Raw genomic sequence first — 22,172 nt, 5'->3', positions numbered from 1 at the left:
GGCCTGGCCTTGACTGTTGCAGCCACTTCATGAGTGAATCAACAGATGGAAGATTTTCTTTCTATTTGTCTCTCTCTCTCCAAAGAAATAAACTTTTAGAAAATTAAAAGGAAAGAGAGAAGGAAAGTGACAATTGACCTAGCAGTTAAAAGGCAACTATCTAAGTCTTGAACGCATAACAGGGTGCCAGGATTCAAGTCCCAGCTCCATTCCCTATTGATTCCAACTTCCTACTAATGCTTATTCCTGGGAGGCAGCAGATGATTGCTCAGATATGTGGGCCCCTATTACCCATGTGGGAGATCTGGATTATATTCCTTGGCTCTGACTTCAGTCTGGCCCAGACCCGGCTATTACGGACATCTGGGGAGTGATCCACTGGATGGGAGATGCTTGTCTCTGTCTCTCTCATAAATTAAAAATAAATGAATGAAAATGTCTAAACAACAGAAGAAAAGGGAGACGAAAAGTGTGCCTTTGGATACAAATGGATTTATGTGTGGATTGTTTTAATGATGGGGAGGGATCCAAAGAGTTCATTGAATTCTATACAAGCACCTGACATTTTAATTCTCACATCATTATGCAAGAGCATCTCCGTCTGTGGAACTGTGTAACTTATGTTTGGTGTGCTAATGAGGCAGAGATTCGGAGTCAACTCTGGATTCAACTGCTGATCTCCAGCTAAGAGTTCATGTACCTGCAGAGTGGAATCACCTACACAGCTTCCCACCTGGAAGCATTTCTCTCCCAGAGATTGTTAATCAGTCTGACAATGAGACCTGAACATGGAGAGTTTTGGAATTTCTTCAGGTGATTCTATTGTGCAAATAATTCTGCAAATCTCTTGCTTAAGCCATCTCTTGATTAGTTGGAAAGATTAAAGCAGTTCTCAAAGTGTAGCCCAAGCACCATCTGCATTAACAGAGCACTTGATAGAAAGTCAATTCTTTGGGCTCTCGCCAGATTTGCTGAATTAGAAACTCTTGGGGTGGCTCATGAACCCCACGTTCAACAAGCCCCTCTCCATGATTTTGTTTCATGTCACATAACAGAGCCGATACATTTGATCATCCTTCTTGTTCCTTCTTGTTCCTTCTTGATCCAGCTATGACAGTTGTTGGAAAGACATGTCCTCACCAGCTGATGAAAATTGGCCTGCAAAAGGAATTTGATGAAGATATTTGTAATAATAATATGATCCATTGTTGGGAAAGAGGGGGTGATATTAACTTGCTGTAAAACTCATGCAGATTCTGGAAGGAACATGTCTTTCTAACATTTATGGGACTGGTCACATGAGCAAGCATAACCCTGTTGACAGCATCTCCAAAGGAAATTCCTATATTATCCTTAAAGATGCTGTTCAAATGCCAAACTCCTCTCTGAAGCCTTCTCTGAACTCTGATGTAAATTTTCATCCTTTGTTCAACTCTAAATCCTTTTATTAGCTCTTTTCTCACTGTGTATTTTAACTCCTTTGAATGCTTCTTTCCCTCACTAAATTCTGTGATCTTTGGAAGCAAAGTCACTCTATTATTTATTTTTGAATTCCCAGTATCCAATACCTGGTATGCATTGGATACTCTTCAGGGAGGCCAACATTTTCATGGCTCTTAAGAACCTTCAAAGGATGAATTTACCTATGTGAATTAATCATGGCCCAAAGTCCAACCCTCTGTCTTTAAGGTTAGGGATCGTAATCTTGTTACTACACTTGGTTGTGACCTCACACAACAAAAACCTCTGAGATGTACATACAATTAGTAGTAACTTACACTTTTAATATCAGATACATAATTGTTGGGTTCCAAGGCTACTAAAATCAGTTTTTTCGTGTTTACTCTCATAAGGAAATCTTCATGGGAAATCTAATTAAAATAAGTAGCGATTCAGTTGCCATGGCACGAAAGCATTTGAGTTCTTGGCCGTACAGTTTGTCTCTCATGAAGACATCGCTATTCTCTCATTCTTTGTACTCAGTAATTCTATCATCTTCTTTCTTCATCCCATATCTGTTCACAAATATTATTAAAACAAGATAAGAACTTGGCAAATTGCAGTCACTTTTCTGTTTCACTTTGCCGAGGTTATATTCAGGTCAACGTGATTGGATGTGCAGTTGTTCCCCAACTCTTTAGAATAATGCATTCACAGAATTAATCCTTTGGCTTAATTTCCTAGGTGCTTAATCACACATAATCAAATATGCATTTTTCTTGGCTCAACTCTTACAACTTTATTTTATAACCTTACTTTCCAGGTTTGTGTTTTAAAGGGTGGATTTTGTTCTCATCTATCAAGTTGCTATCAGTTACTGTCAAGATTAACAACTTGTAAATGCTACAGAAACTTTGAAATAGATGTCAATTTTATTTAAAGTGGGATTTTTAAGCAGAAGTAACTGGACTTGTGCCAGCTGTTCCCACCATGATCCCAATATGCATTTACTGAATTTTTTTTGAACCTTTTTCTATAGGCATTATATCTGATAGCCACTAATGGAACCCCAGAGCTCCAGAATCCTGAGAGACTGTCAGCTGTATTCCGTGACTTTTTAAATCGTTGTCTTGAGATGGATGTGGATAGGCGAGGATCTGCCAAGGAACTTTTGCAGGTAATAATAAAATAAGACAATTACGAACAGTAATTATATTAACATTTTTCACATCAACGTGTAATAGTAAGGGAGTTATGAGCTATTTAGTTAGGCTCAGAATATTACAATTAGATTTTGACCACAGGCACATACGTATGAGCATACCTCAAATACGTGGTTGATTATTATGTCTTCTTTCTGTTGGTAAGACATCACTCTTGTTCTTTCTGGATTCTTTATTTTAAGGTCACCAGTGTGACCCTCTGGTGTTTCTGTTTGTTCTAAACTTTACTTATGTCCCCTGGATGTTATATGCAGGGGTGTTCTGGGGAGGAGGTAATTCTCTACGTAATTATGTAATTATTTTCATAGCATTTGTTACTCTAATGCTTTACTGGTTAAAGTCCCTTTATGCATTGGATACTCTTTGGTATATCAAATGCCAGGTACCTGCTTGCATAGGTGAGTACCATCCAGTGGTGAAATGCCTCTGCAACCATTTGTCCTTTTACAGCTCTCATGATTAGCATGTATGCCAGTCAATGTTTATTCCATGCCAAAGTCTTTACATAAAATATTTCGTTTAATTCTTACAACAACTATATGGGGTGAATGTTAATGTCTGTTTTAAAAGATGTGGAAACTGAGACACACAGCTCTTGAATGGGTGAGATGGGCTCTGAGCCTTGGACTGGATGATTTTTCTCCCCACACATCACACCTAAATCAGGATTACAACACATATAACGTCACAACTGGGGACTGTTTCTCGGGGACATGTAGCAAACTCTTTCACATCAAAGAATGGTGATCGCTCTTCTTTCTGTAATTTTGATCACATCAGCTAACTAAAGATATGACATTTGCTTATATATAGTATTAACCAAAGATTCAGACTGTTGTAGCCGTCTCAACGAAGTCTGTTCCCAACAAAAATCACCTGGTTTAAACATATTTGGAGGAATTGAAGAAGCTACACAACATCTCCTTTCTGCTACCTGTGATCATTTCATAGATGATCGGAGGCATCAAAATTTGGCAAAGCTGGAAAGGCCCTTTGTTGATCCTCTGGTTAACCCCATCACAAATTATAGATGAGAGAAAACAATTTCTGAGGGTTTCATTTCCACATCTTTTCTCTCTTCCTGCCAACTCTCATGCTCACCCTTATACACATTCCTGTTATGCCATTTCATGGGGCAGAGGGGAAGGGCAAAGGCATGGATTCTTGTGATGTAGTTCTACAGGTAAAGAAATCATTAAATTCATTATCTAGCTAAGTCATCCCCCAATAATACTTTAGTATAAATTAGTCAGATAACTGATGCAAAACTGTATTTTGAGTTGAAATCAATGGTTTTGTTGAATCTTTTCATTTTATCCTAGTAATCAATAATCATTATACATCAATAAGTTCTTAAGTCTAACTGCATTCTTTGAAAGTAATCTGTACTTGCCCATCTTTAGAGATTCAAAGGAGAGATATTTGACATTCACACCATTAGACACGTCCCTTGGATATCTGTGTGCCTTTATCTATGGTTTAAGATTATTCTCTATCCATCAGTTGGTATGTATGGGACTCACTTTTTCTCAGCATAAGCATGGTGGGTGATACAAAACCCCATGAAAAGCCTGACTCCTGCTCTCAAGAATGTCACAATCTTTCTGGATAAACACAAAAAAGTTAACAGAAGGCTATTTAGAAACTCATTCAAACCCAGTGGCTGTTCAAATAGTACATAACAGGATTGGTTAGAGAAATAGCTCTGTTGACTAGGACGGGCAGGAAACGTCTGTGAACAGGAAAGAGGCCCACTGGGCCTTGAAGTACAGATCTGTTTCAGCAGTTGGAATAGAAGAGAAAGGGTTTCAGATGCAAGTGCGTCCGTACGGCCAAAGCTGGGCAAGAAATACTTAAGGAAATGGAACTCTAAAGTGTAGCTAAAGTAAGGAGCTGGCAGCTACCAGAGTTAATACCGCAGAGGACTTTGAACATTAGGTTATAAATTTTGTCTGTAAGTACTGTTAAAGTTCTGAATGTACCTGAGGGACAAACATGATAAAAGCTTTTATAAGAAGGTTATTCTGGAAGTACATGGTATGAGCTTAAGTTGATTAGGCTTGAGTTAGAAAAAACAAGAGATAAATGTAAGAGACATTAGGGAAAAAATGGTTGGTAACTCATTTCATGCAGAACATTAGGGACAGAAAGACAAAAGTCACATTAAAATATTAAACCAAGTGCTTGTGTTCCGTTTTATAAAATAGGCAAGTGATAATGGATGTACAGGGTAGCATTTCTTCACCGCTAAGTAGCTTACAAGGGACTCTCACCTCATTTAGTCATTATGGTAAACAGATATGAGGACTGAGTACAGGTGCTATGATTCCACACCTCCTGTAGCTTACATCACACACAAGGGTGTGTACCCTGTTTAGTAGATTTTAACATAACTTTATGTATGTTGAATTTGATACAATGGAAAAGCTATCTAAAGAAAATATCCAACAGGCAATTGAAGAATTCGACCACCATTCTGTAAAGAGATCAGATCACATAATAGATTGGAGAGTTATTTCCATAAAGCTGATGATGAGTTAAAACTAAAAGCATATGAAATCTGAAAGGAATTCAATGACCAGGCCACAAGCAGGGAGCTGGATGGGAAGCAAGTCCACTGGGATTAGAACTGGTCTAATCCCAGAGTGTGCAAGGCAAGGGCTTTAGCCACTAGGCTATCGCACCAGGTCCTGATCATCTCTTTTGATCACACACTAGATATGTGTACTGAAATATCACAGGTAGCCCATAAATGTGTGCAATGATTGTTAATAAAAATCTTAAGCAAAGAAATAACATTGTGAATACGGTGGCTGTTTCCAAGATCTCTACTTAGAGTTTAGCAGTGTGCTAGTTAGTTTCCCAAAACGTTGGAGGGACAAGAGCAAAACCATGTTTTAATTGGATCATGTGTGAGTGCTCAAAATACATTTTAATGAAAATGGACTGTTTGAAAATGTAAAGCAATTCCAATAATTCCTGTGTTTTTTTCCCCTTGTCTTGCAGCATCCATTTTTAAAATTAGCCAAGCCTCTATCCAGCCTGACTCCTCTGATTATTGCTGCAAAGGAAGCGATTAAGAACAGCAGCCGCTAGGACTGCAAGCCTTACCCCTCACCATCTCCCTCATGAGTTAAGACTGAAATCAAACTCTGCTCCAGGAAAGATGGAAAAAGAGACAGTCAAATGGGTTTGGGGTTCCTTAACTTTCAAATGAATAGAAACTTCTTATAAAGCCTTTTTCCTACTCCCTCAGATTATGTACTTTATTTGTAAGCCTGAATCGCAGCCCCAACAGGGCAGCAATGTCGAAGTGACCATCTAGTGGTCACTCCCACCGTGAAGCGAAAGAGCCAGTAGTGAATCCCCTCATTTTGTGCATTCACTTTGAAGAAAAAGGTTTCTCAAAGATGCACACTCCCTCTTCATAGTGTTGTGTTTGTTTCTAAGTTAGAGTAGTCCCTCTCGCATTCGAACCTCCTTCAAAACTCCGTACCCAATGTGACGTTTTTCACTTGCATTGTCATTAGATGTCCAGAAAAAAAATGTCAAAACGTTTTTTTTTAAAAAAAGAAAACAGAAAAAAAAAGCAAAAATAAAAACAGAAAAAAAGCAAACAAATAAAAAAAACAGAACAAGTATTGGGTGAACATGTGGAAGTCCATGCCCTAATAGAGTTGCAGTTTTTTATTCTTCTATAGTGGTGGCTTGGTTTGTGTACCTGATTTTCTGCATTTGTATTGGAAAAGGTTTCTTTTAAAACATTTTCCAAAAGCAGAGAGGACAATGTATTTGGAGGAAGGGCTTTTAAAAACTGTCTATCTAAATCAAGCTCAAATGGTGAAATCCTGTCAAATTTCCACAAAGATGCTTATGGAGTAGTGGCTATCTCAGATGAGCCAGCTTTTATCCTTCATAAGCCCTGAAGAAGCACGTACTGAAACTGTGGCATCCCTGTGGGGGGACTCCGGGTCCAGAACCTAGGAAATCCTGACAGGAAAAAGCTGTATTTCAACAAAGATGGAACTTTCTCTGAGAGCCAAAAGGAAAACAAGATACGTGTATAATACTGAAATCCTTGTTGGACATTAAGTAAACAAAGCTAACAAGACCTGATTTAATCCTCTCTTGTGTTTGTGAAACATATGCATTGTAAAATAGGCACATCAGGAGGAAATGGATCCTTCCACCAACATTTCCTACGCTAAATATGATTTACCTTGACCATTCCTTACACCTTACAAATAAAATAGAAATGAATCGGTGAAAGCTACATTCAAATCCACAGCTCTAAGTACTTGCTATCATTTTCCCTGGGTATCACTAACTTCTGTTTCAGGGTGTGCTGTACTTAATGCTTAGTTTCTTGAGCTTTTGAATTCCAAAAGAATGTTCCCAAAGATATGAAAACTCTTCACTAAAAAGTGTTTTTTTTATTTGCGATCATATATTCTAGGAAATGTCAGTCCAACTGAATTCCTTTTGTGGCTTGGGGAAAATACCAAAATTTGACTATTTCACCATTTATTAAATTCCCTATTCATTAAAAATCCATTGGTACTCCCTGCTTCTTGTGAGAGTAGAAGATTATGTGGAGGGTATCTGTGTAGAAGAGATTGTTTCTTTTTTGGGTGTATTGTCAATTTCATTACTTTTGGAAAGTTGTTTCTCTAAGCCTTTGAAAACCGAATTTGTGCTGGAGAAGGCATTGTGACTTGTAGCATATAAGGAAACAGAATAGAATGTATCTACATCCAGCAAGAGGAGGAAGGAGATCAATGACAGACTTCTCTCCTCCGCCAAGGTACATCTGTCCATCTAACATCCATCTACCCATTCCTTAAAATGCAAGCACGTTCTTTACAGTTTCTATTAACCACATAATACAGGTGTTTATGTTTAGGAGGCAGCACCAGTGATGGATTTTTTAGTTTCCTATAGTTTTCTTCAGGCTACAAAAGTTTAAAGGGGCTTGACCACATCACTCCCCAAAAATGTCCACAGTGGAATAAAAGAACAAATGTGATAAGAAAAAAAAAGGATAATATTAACTGGAAACATACTAACTTGTAATTTGCAAAAAAGGTGTCTCAGCCTGAAATTTTTTATGTCATACTACTCTAATGAGAGAGAGAGAGTTAGAGAAACAGAGACAAATAAATCTTAATTTTTTCATTTAAAATTAAATACATTTTAAAATCATTTCTCACTCATAGTACCAGGGAATTCAGTGAAATAACTGGGGTGCAAATGGAACTGATTGCACTGATGGTTATGTCCTGTCAGTGGAGAGAGCCCAAAACTTGGTTGGAAAGCCCTAGCTAACAATTTGCACCTATTAGTGTTGCGGAGGCCTTTTGTTGTTGTTTTGGGGACATTGGAGCAGAGATCCTTCAGATCACCGTTGGCAGAGAAATGGCTGCTCTTCATGCTTTGGCTTCAGCATATTAACAATGAGGAGCCAGGTACTTCCTTACCACCCCTGTGTAGCAAGATTTGCTGATAGTATATCTCAATCAGCATTACTTTTACACATTTATATCTATTTGAATTTTTAAGAATAAAAACAGCTTCTAAAATCCCTTCCCTATGTTGGAGAGTCACGTATATTGCTAATAAGTATTAGAGGGAAAGCTATTTCTCGTGCCAAAAATGATGCTGAAGGATTCACGTTTGGTACATTTGAACTTCAAAGAGTTTGTTCATTGTTTATTCCCTTTCCTTGGATTTTTTTTTAAACTCATCTTGACACAGGTGAGTTTAACCAGATCTTTAATGTTGCTAGTGTGTCCTGAGATAATGAGGGCACATCATCTAATGTTGAGTTCAAAATGTTCTGAGAATAGATATAGGGCAGTGGGAAAGTCAGGGAAGGGTGAGAAGCACAGTAGAGAATATTTATATAAGAAAGAAGAGAACACTAAAGGAGCAAGGATCCGGTGCGTTGTCATAATCCCATGAGGATTTTTGGATGACACTGTCGCCTCAAATCAGTCACCATGGTGGGTAATGACTTCGTTCTTGCTGATCTCGTCTATGTGTCATTGTAAATATTTGTGCGTCCACTTTCCATTTTGGCTACTGGATGGCCAAGTCGTGTAAGAAGATTTAACTCAAGTATTTATTCTTTGTGTTATTCAGATTTCTTTCAGGCTTGTGAATTGCTCCCTAATATTTGAGTTTAACCACCTGATCCTCACATCTATCCCTCCCCTGTGAAGCACATTCCATTGCTAAAAGAAAAAAATATGAAATTGCTTCCTGTTGTCTGAATAACTGTTTTGATAGTTCGAGATGTTTGTCTATAAAGGATATTTCTCAGCTCAAAGATCGTGTAAATAATTATATTCCTTTGCTCAATTGATTGTTTCTAATGAGGCTGCCAGTTCTCAGAGATTCTATCAATTCCTTTTTGAAGAACATAAACAGGAATTAAAGCTATGTAAAAATAAATGTGCATATGGACAAAGACTGGGAACACAGATTATTGAAATCAGTTATGGTAAAGTGGTGGGATTATGTGAAAATTTTTTTCTTTAAATTTTTTCTTTGATGTTGTTATAATATTGGTTTAGAATAAATATCAGAAAGGGAACTATAGAATCATAGAAAAGATACCAGAAGCAATTGCCTTCTGGCCAGAGCCCAGAGCATGCAGGGCACAGATATTTGCTAGTTACAATTATTGCATAGGTTTTATACTTGCCTGGGTGCTGAGGTTGGCACACGCTCAGGTATGGCACGTGCTTTCTTAGGAGACTACTATCTGTAAGTTAAAGCTAGGGAGATGTCACCACTAGAACTCCAAACATATTCTCCTGCCTTAAAACAGGCTGCCCTCTGCTCTGGTATGGCATCTAGGTGTCTGTTTTGATTGCTGTAGATTGGAGAAGTGGCCATTTAATTATCTCCCTATTATTAATCTGGTTTCACTAACACTTTTTTGGGTCACTGTAACTGTATTTCAGGTTGCCTTTTGGAAGAATGGAGAGAGAAAATCTCCAGCTCCCACCATTTCCTTGTCTAACAAGATACTCTTTCCTTTAAATAGGATGTATTCCTTTTTAAACAATCGATAGTCTAGTCCCACTCCTTTCAATAAATGTTCTGGTACATTTAATAGTTGACTCTTAAATAACTGCAGATAATATTCAGAACTGTTTCTGCCTGTTGCCACTCAGTTGTAGTCCTGTTAGTTTTGACTGAAGATGGTCTCTGTGGGCCTTTGTATACTACTTATTTATAGACTGTTTACAGTAATTATGATTTTTAAGGAAGAGTCCATCTACCAAACAGAGGAGTTTCCTTCTAATTCATCAAGGAATTTTTAGGTGAGGACTTGAAAAATGAAGGAGTGGCTTCAAATATGTTACTTTGTTTCACAGAAGCAGACCCTATACCTAGAGATCTCACAGACTTCTCATTGGCCATTCTTGATGTAAACAAGCGTATGGAAGTCTGCCCTGCCATCCCGGGTTGAGTCAGCTGCTCCTTTTCTGAGCTACTCGCAGTTAGTACTCAGTTAAGCCAAGACGTGACACAAGTATCTCCCAGTCTCTGAGCAGGAAGACTGAAATCCAGCTTTTGTAAACTGGCAGTGTAATGAGCCTGGGATTTGGAGGGAATTTAACATTTCTGAACATATATCTGCATGTGGATTAGAAAGGAAATAAATGGAGCCTTGGAAATAATGGAAATGTTTTTTCCTCTGAAAGAATTTTCCATAAAAGTTTTGTTTCTGATATAATCTTGGGGCTTTTCTGTTTGTTTTTGTTTTTTCATTTATTTTCTGACCTGCATTCCTTAGCGACCAAATGAACTCAGCTTCTCATGCACCAAGAATGTCTGGTTAATATTAAACAATGTCTAATGGGATCTGCAAGTGCCGGAAGAGAGATACCACCTCCATGTGCGCAATTACGTGCTCAAGTATAATATACAACTCATAGCATTTACTGACAGTGAATTTGGGTAAACTTGCAAGATGAACTTATAGACGTAAGTTAGAGCCATCAGTCTCCTTTGTAAGCTGCCATCAGATGAATTATGTCTGCTAATACGAGCAATAAGGCAAGCATCATGTTTGACCTGATGCATTTACTACCTAACAGGAAATCAATAGCAACTACAGAAAACCAGCCAGATGTAGTGGAAGGAACCCTACCCTAGAAAGGAGATTTGCCCCCTCTTTTTTTAACTTTGAATTATATGGTACAATTCCATACAGTCTGGGATTCCCCCCAAATTCCCACCCCCTCACTGATTTTCCCCATATTGTTACAATAGTATTGGCTTTATTATTAACTTGCTGTGTGACCTTGGGCAACTCCCTTAACCTATCCATGGCTGTTTCCTCATCTATAAAACAATGATGTTGAGCTACGTGATTTCCAATGCATTTCCAAAATCTCCAGCACTCTGTGGTGTTGTAGTTTGCCTTGCAAATTCAGCTTGCTTAAAGCATGGCAAAAATTACATGCTTAAGCCTGGGTCTCTTCTATTGCAGTTAAACAACAAAATTACATAATATGGTGGAGAAACTCAAGTCAATAAGGCTAATAATATTTGGAAATGTTGATAAAATTTGTGGCAGCTTTCCAATTCATAACTGTTTGGTTCTGGTTTTGATTTAATGTCCCTTATTTTCTGTTGAGTGTTCCCAGTTTTCATTTTCCATACACTCTGCATGTAAAGTCTGGCTTTCTGTTGAACTGTGGCCAGTATTTGCTACTAAATCAGAAATATGCTGTCACCCTTGCTAGAATAGGACTGTACTCAGGCGTCTCCTTTTCTATGAATCAGTGCTGGACTTTATAGAGTTTAATTCAAAAATGGCACAAGGTGGCAGAACCCATGCATTTTAATGTCTGGGACTACAAAGAGTGGAACTAAACATGTGCAAGGTGACGGGAGAAAGGTGAAAAAGTAATCACATTTTATTGTCATTAAGATATATTGATAAACTCATTTGATTAGAACTGAAGATAGCATTTGTGATGGCAATTCCTTCAGTGTTCAACCAACTGATGGAATAGGCTGGTAGGAAGAAGGTGAACCAAAAGTTAGTAAATAGTTCCAGTGCTCTGCCTACAACAGAGTGCCAACCAACCCTGAGTGCGAAATTCAAGTTCAATGTGTGTGCTTGTGTGTAGTGTGATTTATGGACCCGCATAATACTATGTTCATTAGTGATGGTAAGATCTTTCACAGAATCCTATAACCATTAGTGGGTTGAGTTTTAAATCTCAGTACACTAGCCAGAAAGAGCCAGATCACAAGGGTACTGATGTCTACTGGGATTATACTCATAACATCCAGACAAAACAAGTTGAGGAGGATCTACATTTTCATTGTTTATCACAATAATATCTCATTTGGCTGTGCATTACTTTTGTCAAAATGTGTTATCTGTAAACCCATGTGTAGTGAAATTCTTCTGTAACTTTGGATTAAGGGTCTTTTTATTTAATTTTTAAGTAAGTTGTTCCTTTCATAGACCTGCTGATGGTTTGGTTCCATCCTTATGACCTCAGCATTCTACCTTTTTAAAGATTTTTGTTTCCAATACTGTTATTTTAAATTGTGGTTGAAGCAATAGAAAATTGAAATATGGATTGTGCATGACTGTGTCTTGAGTGTAAAACAAATATTGCAGTTTGAAACTTGGACCTAAAGTATTGCAAATAAAAACGACAAACATCAACAAGCTGATGCTTCTCTCTTTTTTCATCTTCCCATTCACCTGCTTGGTGTTGGTTATTCTGCCTTCTTTACACATTTGGAGAGTAGCACTGTCTCACAGGTATGCTGGCATAGAAATGCCCAACCTTGTGGCAAATTTATACAACTGTGCAAAATAATAATAGTAATAACTCAGACCCAGAGTCCTCACCTGAATTGTACTTGAAAGAGCTCAGGGTGGCAAATACATATAGTCATTTCAGGTTTAAGAGCCTGCTAGATCTGTAAGGTATATAAAGGAAGGCAACCAAAAGAAATTACATGCAATAAATTACTTGATTTTGATGTTATTTTTGCTGAGATAATTCCAAACACACACATCCATCTGTGCAATATTTAATTTTTGTTTTATAACTGGCATTAAGGTCCATGGGACACGAGAGAGGTTTCAAACCCTTTAAAATCAGAGAATCTCCATTCACTCATTTGCTCATTCATTTGAAAACTCTTTATTGCATACCTGCTATATGTCATGTTCTGAGGATATTTCTGCTAAAGGTAACCTTTTCTAAAAAAGTCACCTCTCTCAATAAAGCTGCTAAATAACTCTTGACAATAGGATGCTGGACTTTATGCCATTATCTATACTTCCAATGTCAAAACGCACTTGGATAGCAGCGTAATGGGCTTGTGACTGTTTTTGAGGGACTCAACTGCTGTTATAATGTAGGGGAAAACAGTGAGAGGGATAGGGTAGGGGAAGGTGGAAAGGGAAATCTCTGAGCCTGAGGAACTGTGTCATGAAAAATAAAATATAGACAGATAGATGATAGATATATCTAAATGTGATTAAATAACAGTAAAGTTCATTGAAAGCTGCAAGCAGCATCTGTCAAATCAGGTTTTTCAGAGACTCTTAAGTCTTCAAAACTCAATATAAGAGTACCAGAGATTTACACATTAGTATTACACATACAGTGTGAGCTTTCTGAAGTATGCATATATAATTTTACACCTTTGTGCATTTCGATATGCACTAATGTTATATTCTCTACAACTGGGTTATGTATTTTCCGGAGTTATTTGCTAGCTTATTGTGCTGACATGCAAGTTTATCTTTCTCACTGAAAGTCAGATATTTTCTGTAAATACAAATGTGCAAGTGAATAATTCCAATAGCTAGCCTTGAGCAAAGTTCTCTATTATCATATACACAAATTACCACGCTGCCTTTCCTACTGTTAGTTTCACATCTTTCTCACCTTTCTTTGGCAAGTTTCTTTCAACTATTTCACTATCCTTGGGAAATGAAGTAGAGCTACTTCTCATGTGTTAGCACATTACCAATATCTTCCATTAAAAATAATGTTTAAAAGCAGTTATGTTTGCCACATGACTTGAAGGGATAGGATCCGAAGAACAACAAATGTAGCATTCCTCAGCTCAGCACTACTAGTTTGGTCACTATAATTTTAGCCCTGTCCAAGTTCCTCATCTCCTACTGAAATGGAGAGGGTTCAATATCTGAAGTGTTCCACAGATTCTGGCTATTCTACTCATTCCGTGGAGTTTCGGCCCCAAGACACCAGAGAGGCATTTGCTGACTTCCCATACACCTTTGTCAAGGCAGCTCTGCTCCTACACCATTCTGTAATGAATTTAACCGATTTCCTGGGCTTGCCTCTGTCTCCAACTGCAATATTCACACCAGTCTCTGGAAAGGGCATCAGGGTGACTCATCCACGTTGTAGTTTCATGACTTATTATTTGTTATTGTTTTGTGGTTGTTGTTTTCCATAGTACATTTTTGCAGGTGTAGGGATTTATCCCTCCTCTTCTTGTTCTGCTCCTTATTTTCCCTTCCCACCATATCTTGTCACAATAAGATAGTCCCTCAGCATAAGTTACAAGTTTAACCTTCTGACATTTAAATATATCATGACATGATAAATACAGGCTTACTTCACTAAGCTTAATGTTTTCAAGCTGGGATCATTTTGTTGCAAATGGCAAGATCTCATTCCTCTTTATGACCGAGCAGTATTCCATCAAGAAGATGTACGACAATTTCATTATCCATTCCATGTTGACAACCATCTGGGTTGATCCCATGTCCTCTCTCTTGTGAATTGTGCTGTTATAAATAGGGTTGGAGGTCACTCTCTCAAACATAGATTTCATTATCTTTAGGATAGGTTCCCATGGAATGCCTGGGTCATATGGTTTATCAATGCTCTGTGGTCTGAGCACTCTCCAGAATGACTTCCAAAGTGGTTGCGCTAGTTTTTGTTTTATTTTGTGTTACTTATTTTCTTTTCCATACCTAACCTCAGATACTGCTCCCATGGGCTTAAACTGTTTCACTACATATTTGAGCTTAATTCGGATAGTAGTTTTAAGCTCTCAACCCCTCACTGAACCAGAGAGCAAGTTTGGTCATTTCCCTTCCCTTTCTTTTCCTGGAGTTTTTCAGGTCAACCTTTGCATATTCTAGCCCCGTTTTAGCCTGCCACCTCCCATAAGGATTAATCTGCAGTTTTTGCCACAGCCATTATTTTTGCACATGTTTTGTATTCTCCCAGGCAATCAAGGAGGAGGTAAAAAGGAAATACGCAGTTTGGCTGAATCATACACACATCTTTTTTTAAAAACGTGTTTATTTGAAAGATGTAAAGAGCAAAACCATTTTCAAGTATTTCTGCTGCATCCTGGAGTGCAAATAAGCAAGAAGTTGGAGCTGAGTGTGGGACAGGAACCAGAACCCAAGTTCCCCAATATGGAAGGCAGATGCCCTTAGTGATAGTTTGACTGCTATGCCAAATGGCCAACCCACTTTAACTTTTGCCTAAAGTCACCTGCTCCTATTCCCTACAAATATAAGTTCCCAACAAAGTAAGAAACATGACTATATTACCACTGATGATAGTTAAAAGGCGCATTGGTTCTTTCTGTATGGTTATGAATGACTACATGTCATCTACAATTAATCAATGAAATGTCTAGTAAGAAAAGTGAACGACTTGGTGAAACTTCCCTCAGAATATTGCAGAGATCATATTAATGAAACGGGATGGAGTCTGCATACCACTCTCCATCCCATCTCCAGCAACAACTATCAGTTACCCGGGAATCAAGAAATATCTCCCTAAATTGAGCTCACTTGCCCCCAGTTCCATTTACTTTAACTAGTAGAACTTTCCATGTTTTCATTCAGCATCATTGCTTAGGGGTTCTTCCCCATAGGCATGCACTTATTGTCCAGCCTACAGTGTACTAAGAAAAATACAATTCACGAAAAACAACTTGTCATTTCACAACATACTACACTAGAGCAGCCAGGACACAAATCAGTGTGCATGTGGGACCCTGGTGCTTGGACGTGGAAAATTCGCCAGTTGAGCCATTGTGGCAGTTCCTGTAAAACTATTTTGAAGGACTCATTTATTTATTAGAAAGGGAGAATAAGAGAGAGTGGGGGGAAGAAAGGGAGAGAAAGAGAGATTTATTGCATACACTGATTCACTTTACTTCACATTTTGCCACAAAAGCCAGGGCTGGACAAGGCTGCAACCAGGAACCCAGAGCTGCATCTGTTTTCCTGCTTGGATGAGAGTTGCTCAGGTGTAACTCTTAAAACCATAAGATAGTATGATTCTGGAGAAACTCAGCTATTGCCACTTGGTTTAACAGGAGAGTAAATATATATATATATATATGTGTGTGTGTATATATATATATAGCATGTCTATAAGGCCTCATTGACACAGAATTGTACAATTAAAATACAGCGATTTATTTAAATTATAATTCAATGAATTTGAAATAAAAAATAACTATGTGATGGGCAAATGTGGGCATGTATACACACACACTATATAAACATTTTTCACCACCTTCACTACAGCCATTCTGATCCCAGCCATTTTCATCACTTCTTGAATTACTGCTATAGCCTTTAACTGCTTTCCAGGCTTCTATATGTGCATGTTAAACTATAGTCTCAGTACAGCTTTAAGCATAAAACAAAACTGTGCAGTGATTACAGTTACTTTCAGCGAAGACAAGGTCCCCCTAATGAAGTTATATAAGGCTCTCCACCGTAAGAACTATCCTCTTGCTTTGTCATTCAATTCCCTTCCACTCTTGCCCTTCACTCATTCTGCTCCAGGCCCACTGGCTCCTTGGTATTCCATGAACATTTCAGGCATACATTTTCCTCACAGCCTCTCTGGTACTGTGTGGCTTCTCCATCTGCTGGAACACTCTCCCCTCAAACACACATCTCTCACTTCCTTCATGTCTTTGCTCAAGTTGTTCTTTCTCAGTAAAACCTACTCTGATGATCCCATATATTTCCCCTCCTCATAACACTTGCCAACTTCTTTCATTCGCTATCATTTATTTATTTGCCATGCCAACTGTCTGACTCCTCATAGTTGAATGCGAGCTTCATGGGCCAGATGTATTTCTTATTTCATTTCCTGAATGAGCAATCAAGCACCTAGTGGCCCCTCAATGAACCTTAGTTGGCTTAATGTTTACTGTCTGTTTTTCTTGAAACAATCCTCTCTTGGTTCTGTGACCACTCTCTCCTGATCATTCTCCTAGCACTCTGATGGCCACGTCTTCAGTTCCCTTTCCATACTCCTGCTTCTAGCTATGTCTTATATGCAGGTATTTCACAAGATCCCTTGGGATAACTTGCATATTAATATTCCCAGCCTTCTTGACTCCTCTAGGCTCTAGTCACTTAGTGTAAACCCACCCTCCTACTACAAATTTCCACTGAGATGTCTCAAATGCACTTAAGATGCCCATAACCAAGTGCATTACCTCACTTTCATCATAGCACCCTTTTCATTTTTCTCTTATCATCCATGTCAGAAATCTAGGCATCAAGCCTCCAATTTCCCCTCATCTTATCCACCCCAACTATTGCAGTAGGTGCCCAATTCTGGTGAGAAAGCCTATTAAGCGATACTTTATTCTTTACTCCCTGTAAGACTAGGGAATCTTGTGATAATTCAGGAAAATAAACTGTGACTGCCCAAAAGAACTATTCCCTTAGTTTCTACTCAACGCACCTTTTTATATTCCACATTATTGTCAAATTATTTTTGTAAATAATGAATCTAACTAAATTCTGTTTCATTGCAAATCTTTTCCCAGGACTCTCCCAAGGTGAGCTCTGACAACCCAGTGCATCCCTTTCTTTGGGTCCTTTGAAGCTGAAGGGCTTCTCTGGTATTTCCTGAGCAGAAATTTATACTCCCTTTTGTAGGTCCATAACCAGATATAGGAACCACCTAGAAAACCACAGAAAATTGTCGCAATCGATTCATATGCCAATCAGGAGCGGGAAAAAAATGGTAAAGAATATCAGCTCTAATTTATGACTACAAACTCTTCCCGTAGGAGAGCCTTGCACAAACTGAATGTAAACTCAATATAATTAGTTCTGAGATTGAGATCTCACAGACAGATATAAGAAGGGGCTATTCTTCTTTTCTTAAAAAAAATGGTGCTGTAACAATTGGATATTTACACACAAAAGAATATATTTTTGTTATACTTTGTCATACACAAAATTCAACTCAAAATGATTCAAATACCTAAAACTAAATGAACACTGAGGCATAAATCTTTGTGATGCTGAATTGAGTGATGCTTTCTTAAGTATTACAGCCAAGCACGAGTAACAAAATTTTAAAAAGGTAAATCAAACAGCACCAAAATTGAAAACTTCTGTGTTTCACAGGAAACCCATCAGGAAATAGAAAAGATAACCCATGGAATGGAGAAAAATTTTGAAAATCACATCTTTGCAAATGATTTGGGGGTTATTACTGTGATTCAGCAGGATTAGCTACCTCTTGAGATGCTGATATGCCACTTCAGAATACCTGGATCAAGTCTTGAACACTTGTTTCTCATCAGCATCTTGTTAATGTATAGACACTCAGAAACAACAAGCAATATCTTACATACTTGAGTCCCTGCCACCCATGTGTGCTACCTGACTGGAGTTCCTCTTTTCCACCTGCCCCAGCCCTGGCTGTTTGAAGATTTTGGCTGTTACCCAATGGATGACAGATTCATTCTTTCTCTCTCTCTCTCTCTCTCTCTCTCCCTCCCTCATTCTGACTTTCAAATAAATAGATAAATCAACGTTAAAGAAAGCGTAATTATAAATATCATTCACTACTCAACAATAAAATGACAGCCAAATTAAACGATCTGAATAGACATGTTTACCAAGAATGTGTATATATTATCCGTAAGACCATAAAAAGACACTCTTTCAACATCATTAACTATCAGGGAAATATAAAACAAACACATAAGACAAAGTCATCCTATATAACAGACACTTTCTTCCAATTGACCAACAACTCCCAGTGTCCCTTACCTCTCTATACTTGTAGCCACAAATCTACTCACTTTACATTTATTTTAGTGTTTTGATTCTGCATCAAATGAGATTATCCAGTAATTTCATTTGTGTCAAGCTTATTTTATTTAGCATGATGAATAGATCTGGACATTTCAAGTAAAATATCATGCTTATAATTAATAATGCTGTATTAGAAATTGCCTAAGAGTTGATTTTATGTGCTTTCATCAAAATAAAAATATAGCTATAAAAGGAGATGCATTTGTTCAATTACATAATTGTAGCAATCATTTCAAATGATCATATGGTGCAGTGTGACTTTTAAAATACAGTTATTATTAAAAAACACACACACACAATGAAATATCAGATGATCAGATGCATTGCCAAGCATATAAAAAAATCCATCTTTCATGTATTCCAAGACGGAATGCAAAATAATGAAGCTACTTTAGAAAATAGCCTATCAGTTACTCAAATGGTTATGTACCTAGTCATGTGATCTTGTAATTCCACATGTAGGTTTATGTCGAAGAGTTGTAAAAGCACACTTTTCACAGCAGCATTATTCCTAGGAGCCAAAAAAATGGAAATAATGAAATTACCATCAACTAATGAGTGAATAAATAAAATGTTTTATATCATATGGTGGAATATTATCCAAATAAAGTGGTGATTCAAGTGGGTGAACCTTGTAAACAATGTTACATGAAAGAAGCCAGAAACAAATGGCCAGATATTATAATTGCATACAATATGGGAAATGTCCAAAATAGATACATCCGTAGAGAAAATATGAGTTTTTTCTAGGACACACGAGGAGAAGTATAGTATTTAAAAGGTACTGCTAAAATGAATAGTATCTCTTTTTGTAGATGGTAATTTTTTTTCAAAATTTGTGCACAATTTTGAGTAGACTAACAATCATTGAATTTGTGTATTTTAAATTGGTGAATTACATGGCCCCATATGAGACTCATACTTCAATATGACAGTATGATATAAATTAATACATTCATTATAGAATCATGGAAAAATTCAGAAAAGCAATAAGAAACTATTTTAAACTTTCTAGTTGTTTTCAAGATTGATTAATTAAAAAATCCATAGCTTAAAAGACATTTTATGATCTCTTCTGGTTACTTCTCCAATATAATCTTCACCACTTCCTACAATGGCAGCATATGTCCCAAACAAAAACATTGTGCAGCTATAATCATGAAATGTCCTCCTACAAGTCCACACACTTGAGCACATTATTCTCACTACTTGGAACTATTGCTCCTTTCTTTCTTCATTTTGTCAATTGCACTAGGACATTAAAATTCACCTTGTGGAATGGCACTGTGATACAGTGGATAAAGCCATATGGACAATTATTTGAGCCCCGACCACTCCACTTCCAATCCAGCTGCTAGCTAATGATCCTGGGAAAGAAGTGAAAGGCAGACCAAGTCCTTGAGCCCCTGCACTCACAAGAGAGATGCGGATAAAGCTTCTGGTTCCTGGTTTCCTCTAGGCCCAGCCCTGGCGTTCTCTCTCTCTCTCTCTCTCTCTCTCTCTCTGTGTGTGTGTGTGTGTGTGTGTGTGTGTGTGTGTGTGCCTCTGCCTCTCTATAACTCAAATAAATAAATAAATCTTGAAAAAAATAGAAAAAAGTTTTTTAAAATTGCAGATTGTATTATATATCACCTTCTCCTGAAAGCTTTGCTGAACCCTGGAACTAATCTACCTCCTTGATGTCTAACAGTTCCCTAGGTTATTTACTTTTGTTCTTTATTTTATGAAGGTTCATTCAAGATCTTTAAAGATTTTATTCAAGATTTATTTATTTGAAAGACAGAGTCAGAGAACAAGAGAGGGAGAAAGAGAGAGGGAGAGATCGAGCTTCCATTTGCTCTTTCACTCCACAAATGCCTGCAGCAGCCAGGGTTGGGCCAGGTTGGCTCAAGGGAATTGGAACTTCACCAACGTCTCCCACATGGGTGGCAGCAACACAAGTCCCTGGGCCATCAGCTGCTGCCTCTTAGATGCATTAGCAAGAAGCTGGATCCAAAGACATGTAGTCAAAACTCAAATAAGGCCTTTGACATGCTATGTATCATTGGACAGAAAATATTTTTCTCTGTCTCTCCTTCTAAACACACCAATACAATGAAAATAATAAGTCTTTTTAAAAAGAAAGAAAGAAAAGACTCCTGAAACCCAAGGCAGGATAGCTGGATTCAACTCCCTACGCTAACTTCCAATTCCAGCTTCCTGCTATCATGGGTTAAGTGTTTGGGCATCTGCTTCCCGTGGAGGGAAGCCCTAATTAAGAGTTCCCAGCTCCTAACCTGCCACAGCTGTTTAGGTCTTCCCTCTTTGTAAATCCACCTTTCCAATACAAACAAATAAATAAATGAATGAAATTTAAAATATATATCTATATATTCTGTTGATGAAAATCTAGGAATTTCTCTACCGCTATGAAAGACATTCTCAAGTCCATTCTTCAGTGTAAACACAAATGATAATCAAATCTTAGACCATCAGGGATGGAAATTGAGAAACACAAGCAGTGAACAGTAAATATTAGAGTGTTCTTTCTTCCTAAGACCCTTTAAACATGTGTAACTTTCTAAAAAAAAAAGATTTTGCATTTCTTTATATCGGAAAACCAGATACACAGAGAGGAGAGACAAAGAAGAAGATCTTCTGTCCGATGATTCACTCCCCAAGTAACCGCAATGGCCAGTGCTGAGCTGATCCAAAGCCAGGAGCCTCTTCCGGATCTCCTATGCGGGTGGCAGGGTCCCAAGGCTTTGGGCCGCCCTCGACTGCTTTTCAGACCACAAGCAGGGAGCTGGATGAAAAGTGGGGCCACCAGGATCAGAACCAGTGCCCATATGGAATCCCGGCAAATGCAAGGAGAGGACTTCAGCCACTAGACTACTGTACCAGGCCCTAAACATTTACAATTTTTGAGAATAAAATTCATAATTTTATAATATTGTCTGGTGGAGTTTTTAGTGTATTCAGGTATGCCTATATAAACTTTAAAATGTGAGAGAGCATGAAGTGATTGTAAGATTTCACTTTTTAAATCAGTAGAACAATTTAATTATGAAAAATGCATACAATCATGCACCTATCGGAGCTGCTCCAAGATAAATGAACATGTACATCACCCCAAAAAGTTTCCTGAGGCTCCCTTGTGTTTCATTCCCCTACCCTCTATCCACCTCCTCAAGCCAGCAATAATATGTTTTCTTTCACTGTCAATGGAAATCATCAAAGTAGGGTAGTATTGGTTTAGGGCACTTAAAATAGAGACCCCTGTTAAATAGGCCTTGGGAACATTCACAACTAAACTTTTGAACCGAGGTAATCCACAGTTGAACTTTTGAACTGAGGTCTCTGCACGTACCCACCTGGGTACATGATGACCTTGT

At 37.9% G+C, this 22,172-nt stretch overlaps 1 protein-coding gene across 6 annotated transcripts in view; it reads left to right on the top strand.

Moving 5' to 3' along the window:
• Positions 1-6,287, top strand: part of PAK3 (p21 (RAC1) activated kinase 3) — a 267,948-nt gene extending 261,661 nt beyond the window's left edge. For all 6 annotated transcript variants that reach the window (XM_040999477.1, XM_040999476.1, XM_040999475.1 and 3 more), the window contains 2 exons: positions 2,480-2,617; positions 5,670-6,287. In XM_040999477.1, the coding sequence (XP_040855411.1) occupies positions 2,480-2,617; positions 5,670-5,759 (228 nt within the window). In that variant the 3' untranslated portion in view covers positions 5,760-6,287. The remainder of the gene's footprint in view (positions 1-2,479; positions 2,618-5,669) is intronic.
• Positions 6,288-22,172: the final 15,885 nt, after the last annotated feature.

The sequence above is a fragment of the Ochotona curzoniae genome, unplaced genomic scaffold (assembly GCF_017591425.1).
Source record: "Ochotona curzoniae isolate NIBS_2020 unplaced genomic scaffold, NIBS_Ocur_1.0 scaffold_1852, whole genome shotgun sequence".
Lineage (NCBI taxonomy): Eukaryota > Metazoa > Chordata > Mammalia > Lagomorpha > Ochotonidae > Ochotona > Ochotona curzoniae.
This window is presented reverse-complemented; position numbering and strand designations above follow the sequence as displayed.